The 6,085-nt window shown below is 41.6% G+C and overlaps 1 protein-coding gene across 1 annotated transcript; it reads left to right on the top strand.

Moving 5' to 3' along the window:
• The first annotated feature begins 1,247 nt into the window (after positions 1-1,247).
• Positions 1,248-4,087, top strand: LOC119296057 (DNA repair protein RAD51 homolog A-like). The gene is made up of 3 exons (XM_037574468.1): positions 1,248-2,018; positions 3,348-3,477; positions 3,623-4,087. The coding sequence occupies exons 1-3, from the start codon at positions 2,002-2,004 to the stop codon at positions 3,776-3,778; spliced, it is 303 nt and encodes a 100-aa protein (XP_037430365.1). The 5' UTR covers positions 1,248-2,001; the 3' UTR covers positions 3,779-4,087.
• The last annotated feature ends 1,998 nt before the right edge of the window (positions 4,088-6,085 follow it).

Raw genomic sequence — 6,085 nt, 5'->3', positions numbered from 1 at the left:
CGCCGCCTCCTTTCTTCCATGCTCCTCCTCTCATTCTCCACCCAGCCTCGCAGCTGCCTCTGCCTGTGGCGCCGCTACACGACTCGGCCCCGTCAGGCACCACACTGGAGCCCCGTCTGTCTCCTTCCGTGAGACTTCAACTCGCTTGCACCACCCGCCTCTTGCTGCATTAGGTGAACACCATGGCCGACCTCTACCGCTCAAGTGCCCTACTCGCCTTGAGAGCCACCTTTTCTTGCCGCGTGCAGCACCACCGACAGTGCCGATGCTCGCCTTCCTGCCGGTCATCCACACCTTGCCCTACTACCAAGATTGTGACTGCTGCTCCGACCCCCTCTAGCACACGCGCACAACCAACACCATTGAGACATCCTGTCCTCTGCTGCTCGGCCATCCAGCTGGGCAAGCCCCATGCTTAGCCACCCGAGGTTTTGCCAAGGATTGCGGGTTGAGTACTAAAATATGCAGGGTCCTTTTTGTAAGAACAAAACATTTTCCAGATCCACTTAAAAGGGATTGCGGGTTGAATTATCAGAAAACATAAGGACTTTTTCATAAAACGGGCGCGACGGTGAGCCCGACAGACTCAATGTGTGCTTTATTAGTAGGTAAAGATTATTGTCTTGTTGCATACGTGAATGTACCAAAGACTACAATATTTCATATGCGCCTGGATTGTGATATTCCAACATGGACAATGTGAAGAAATGAGTGACTTGTTATCTACATGCATGGCATATCCTGTAAACTGAAAATTTTAGCAATCAGCCACCAAAATGAATGCATGGCTTAATTCTATAATTTCTTCAGAAAACTCTAGTAGTAGAAATAGTTTTTTGTCATGTGTTTGTCCAAGTGGCATATGTCAAGGTCGTTGTAACTTGGTTTAGTGGTTTACGTGCTTTTGATCCTCGTATCTTTATTGTGATGTGGCAAGCTGTAATTAGTGGTTAACTAGTGCCCATTTCTTGTCAACAAATGTTTTCATTAAATCTGTTATTTTCTTGCCAAGGCATCTGGAATAGCTGCATTAGATGTGAAAAAGCTCAAAGATGCCAGTCTCTACACAGTAGAGTCTCTGGCTTACACTCCAAGGAAAGATCTTTTGCGAATCAAAGGAATCAGTGAGGCCAAAGTTGAGAAGATAATTAAGGCAAGCAAGTAATCATGAGATCAGAATTGTATTTTGCATGTAAATTTTATAGCACACTGTAAAATATTTACTGTCTACAAATGTTTGCAGCATCCAGGCTTGTTCCGCTGGGATTTACAAGTGCCAACCAACTACATGCACAGAGGCTAGAGATCATTCAAGTTAGAACTGGATCAAGGGAGCTTGATAAGATCTTGGATGGTAATGTGCTACCAGCTTTATGCTTTTTCCCTTTCTCAGCATAATTTGATAAATGACTTGTGATCCATTGAGTATCAGATCTTACCTACCTTTAACAGGGGGATAGAAACAAGATCTATCACAGAGTTATATGGTGAATTCCCCTCAGGAAAGACTTAGTTGTGCCACACTATGTTGTTACATGCCAGATGAGACTTCATTTATTGTTTTTTTATTTGCATTGACACCTAAGTCTTGTTGTTAATCTCTCATATGTTAAACATGATATATTTTAGCTTCCATTGGACCAGGGTGGTGGTGAAGGAAAGGCTCTCTACATTGACAGAGAGGGGACATTCAGACCTTAGAGGCTCCTCCAGATAGTAGACATGTGGCACCTTTGGTTACACTAGTTACTTTGGTTCTTAGCATGAATTTTATTAATAAGCAAGTGAATACTAGATTCTAGGTTGGTTTTAACATGAATTTGATTACTAAGCAAATGAATATTGGATTCTAGGTTGGTTTTAACATGAATTTGGTTATTAAACAAGTGACTACTGGACTCTGGGTTTGGATTGAACGGTGCTGATGTATTAGAGAATGTGGCTTATGCCAGGGCTTACAATACTGATCATCAATCCAGACTTCTACTGGATGCAGCTTCCATGATGATAGGGACGAGGCAAGTTCATCAGTTTGAGTGTATCTCTAAACTTCAATATGATTTTCTTGAGCTAGATAGGTGACTAGCAGTAACTTATTGATCATTATTTTTATTTCTCCTTGTGTGTATAAGGGACTGTATGTTGCCTACATAACTAGCCCATCTGTTGTTACTTTTATCAGATGAAAGTCTATGTGTGTGTGTGTGACCTTTTCGTTGTACTATTGTGAGTTTTCACTATATAGAAGTGTCATATGAGATTAAAGAATGTATGTAGATGTAATGTTAACATCAGACCATTGTGACTTTTCTCATATCCATTGCTTAAAAAGATCCTACAACAACAACAAAGTTGGGGTAGGCTAGAATTGAAACCTATTATATCTCAACCAAGTCATGGTTCTGGCATGTGGACAGCCAACTCCCACACACCCATGTCCACGACTAGTTCTTTGGTGATATTCCAGCCCTTCTGATCTCTCTTTACCTGCTCCTCCCATATCAAGTTTGGTCTTCGCCGACCTCTCTTGACGTTTATTAGCATGCTTTAACTATCCAATATGCACTGGTGCTTTTGGAGGTCTTCGTTGTATATGCCCAAACCATCTTACAGATGATGTTGGGCAAGCTTCTCTTCAATCAGTGCTACCCTAACTCTATCATGTGTATCATCATTTCAGACCCGATCCTTTCTTGCATGGCCACATATCCATCTTTACATGAGCAGCTCTCCTATTGGACATGCCGGCTTTTAGTTGGCCAAAATTCAGTGCATACAACATCGCAGGTCGAATAGTTGTCCTACAGAACCTGCCTCTTAGGTTTTGTGGCACTCTCTTGTCACTGAGACGCCCGAAGCTTGGCGTCACTTCATCCATCCAACTTTAATTCGATGGCTCAAATCTTAGTCGATATCGCCATCCTTCTTCAGCATTGATCCCAAATATCAAAAGGTGTCCTTCTGAGGTGACACCTGACCTGCCCATCAAGGCTAACTTCTTCCTTGTGCCTAGTAGTACTAGAACAACACCTCGTGCACTCGATTTTAGTTCCACTAATCCTAAAATCTTTTGATTCCAAAGTCTAACTCCACATCTCTAACTTTCTATTAACCCCCGTCTGACTATCGTACATTAGCACCACATCATCCGAAAAGAGCATACACCATGGGACATCTCCTTGTGGCACCTGCTCTTTATTGAATTCTGCTTACACAGCAAGTTTGTTTGGTGCACTATTTTACAGACTAATAGGCAATGTCTATTATATGTATCCTTTTATATGTATTTATAGACTACTAGTAAGTAGTACTAACTGATTCCTGATATTTGGAAATGATATGTGCAGGTTTGCTCTTATGATTGTTGACAGTGCCACAGTTCTATACATAATTGATTTCTCAGGTAGAGGGGAACTATCAGCGAGGCAAATGCAGAGGGCCAAGTTTCTATGGAGTCTTCAAAAATTAGCCGACGAGGTCAGGAGCTCTTTGTTTCTATCTCAGCTATCCTCAAACTGATAAATACACTGCTGAGTTGTTATCTACAGTAGTGCGGCTTTCTCAAAAAATGACCCTGTTGCTTACATGAGTTGATTAAACCTGATTTAATTGCCTGGTGTAGTCTGGAGTTGCTGTGGTTATCACGAATCAGGTAGAGGCACAAGTGGATGGCTCTGCCATGTTTGCGGGGCCACAGGTGAATCCTATCGGTGGGAACATCATGGCGCATGCTTCCACAACCAGGCTTGCTCTTCGCAAGGGAAGAGGCGAAGAGTGAATCAGTAAAGTAATCAGCTCCCCTTGCCTAGCTAAATCCGAAGCAAGGTTCCAGTTATCATCTGAAGGCATTTCAAATGCCAAGGACTGACTAATACCATCTCTGTCTCTCCTCCAGCTCCCTCACATTTGCAAATATGTTCATCTCCATTCTATTTTGATGGCTTAGTGGATGCACATTTTTGTTGTGAGCTTGCAGAGTGTTGCTGTTGTACAAAACAAGGCTGTCTCTCGCGCATTGCATGTGATGTAATGTGTAACTCACCATCTTTCAAATATATTGAATGGATGATGCTTTTTTTTTTTTGAAAATGATAAAGGCAAAGGTGTCCCGTCTTTCGATGAGATGGTGGCTATCGTTTTTGATGGAGTAGACTTTGACGATCTGACTACGAACGTGCGAGAACGTCGCGCCTTAGCAATCGATAAACCAACTCCGCGAGGTTATTGACCACGCTGGAGCACGATCAACCTGACTACAAGGGTCTATTTCCTGTAAGCAAACGAAGAACAAACAAGAAACTTTAATTGCAATCTGGATATTGCAAATAAAGAGGGAAGCTTTATTCATCAAGGTGGGGTTATGTGATGTCTTGGTCTGGTCGTTGAACACAAACGAAGTACGCAAAGTTGCATCTATGGCGAACTTTTAATCTAAACAAAACCTAAAGTCTAAATGACGCGCTAAGGGCTGTATATATGGAGGAAGATGGGGGGGGGGGGATTTTGTGGCCCTTGGGGAAGGGGTCTGAAACCAACCCTATCACTTGTTTCCCCACACATACGGACTCTAAAAACATCATATAGTCTAGTATTTCGAAATAGCATGGGCTTGGCCCAATAATAAGGCGACGTAACACCAATAATAGCCTCTAGACGAAATTTAAGAAGTGACATCTTGTATATTTCGTCCAAGCCTTCATACACTCACTATGGTGGCTTCAAAGTCTTGAAATCATCACTTGAAACTCCAGTCTTGTTTCCCTTGCGCATGTCATCATCTCCATGCTTGATCTTGCTCAAGTGATCATCCCTCTTGTCCATGCTAGGCCCTTCATATGTAAGCAAAACAAACGTATCCAATTTAGGCAGCATCATATTCTCATGAACATTAGAATCATTACCAAGAAACGAAAGTACCTGATAATTTAATTAGCATGCGCAACCTCTAGTAATTGGTCCAGTATATGTAGCAGTAGGAGCTATGGGTGTAACAATGGTATTGATGTCCTCATCATCCTCCCCTTCTTGAAATGAAGTCGTCCTCGACGGAAGCTCATCTTCCTCACCCAAATAAGGCTTCAAATCAGCAATGTTAAAAGTGGGACTAACCCCAAAATCTGCAGGCGGCTCAAGTTTATATGCATTATCATTTATTTTCTCTAGCACCTTAAAAGGACCATTAGCACGTGGCATTAGCTTTGATTTGTGCAAATCAGGAAATCTATCCTTATGCAAATGTAACCAAACAAGATCTCGAGGTGCAAACACAACATGTTTTCTACCCTTATCTCCAACAAGTTTATATTTAGCATTTATACGCTCAATGTTTTCCTTAGTTAACTCATGCATTTTTAAAATCAATTCAGCATGTTGTTTAGCATCAAAATTAACCTTCTCCGAAGATGGAAGAGGCAACAAATCAACAGGTGCACGAGGTAGGAAACCATACACAATTTCAAAAGGGCACATCTTAGTAGTAGAATGCAGTGAACGATTATAAGAAAATTCAATATGAGGCAAGAATTCTTCCCACATTTTCTTATTATTCCTCAAAACAGCCCTAAGCATACTAGACAATGTTCTATTTACTACTTCAGTTTGTCCATCAGTTTGGGGTGACAAGTAGCACTAAAAAGCAGTTTAGTCCCCAACTTAGCCCATAAATATCTCCAAAAGTGGCTAAGAAATTTAGTATCACGATTTGAAACAATAGTATTTGGCACACCATGCAAGCAAATAATTTCACGAAAGAACAAATCAGCAACAGTACCAGCATCATCGCTTTTATGACATGGTATAAAATGTGCCATTTTCGAGAATCTATCCACGACAACAAATATGCTATCCCTCCCCTTATTTGTTCAAGGTAAACCTAAAACAAAGTCCATAGATATATCCTCCCAAAGAACACTAGGTACAGGCAAAGGCATATATAATCCGTGAGGATTGAGTCGTGACTTAGCTTTTTGACATGTAGTGCAGCGAGCAACAAAACGCTCAACATCACGTCTCATCTTGGGCCAAAAGAAATGTGTAGCAAGTACGGCCTCCGTGTTCTTCACGCCAAAGTGTCCCATTAATCCTC

This window comes from Triticum dicoccoides, chromosome 4B (genome assembly GCF_002162155.2).
Source record: "Triticum dicoccoides isolate Atlit2015 ecotype Zavitan chromosome 4B, WEW_v2.0, whole genome shotgun sequence".
Classification (NCBI taxonomy): Eukaryota; Viridiplantae; Streptophyta; class Magnoliopsida; order Poales; family Poaceae; genus Triticum; species Triticum dicoccoides.
The sequence above is the reverse complement of the archived record's forward strand: the minus strand, read 5'-3'. Positions and strand labels throughout refer to the sequence as shown.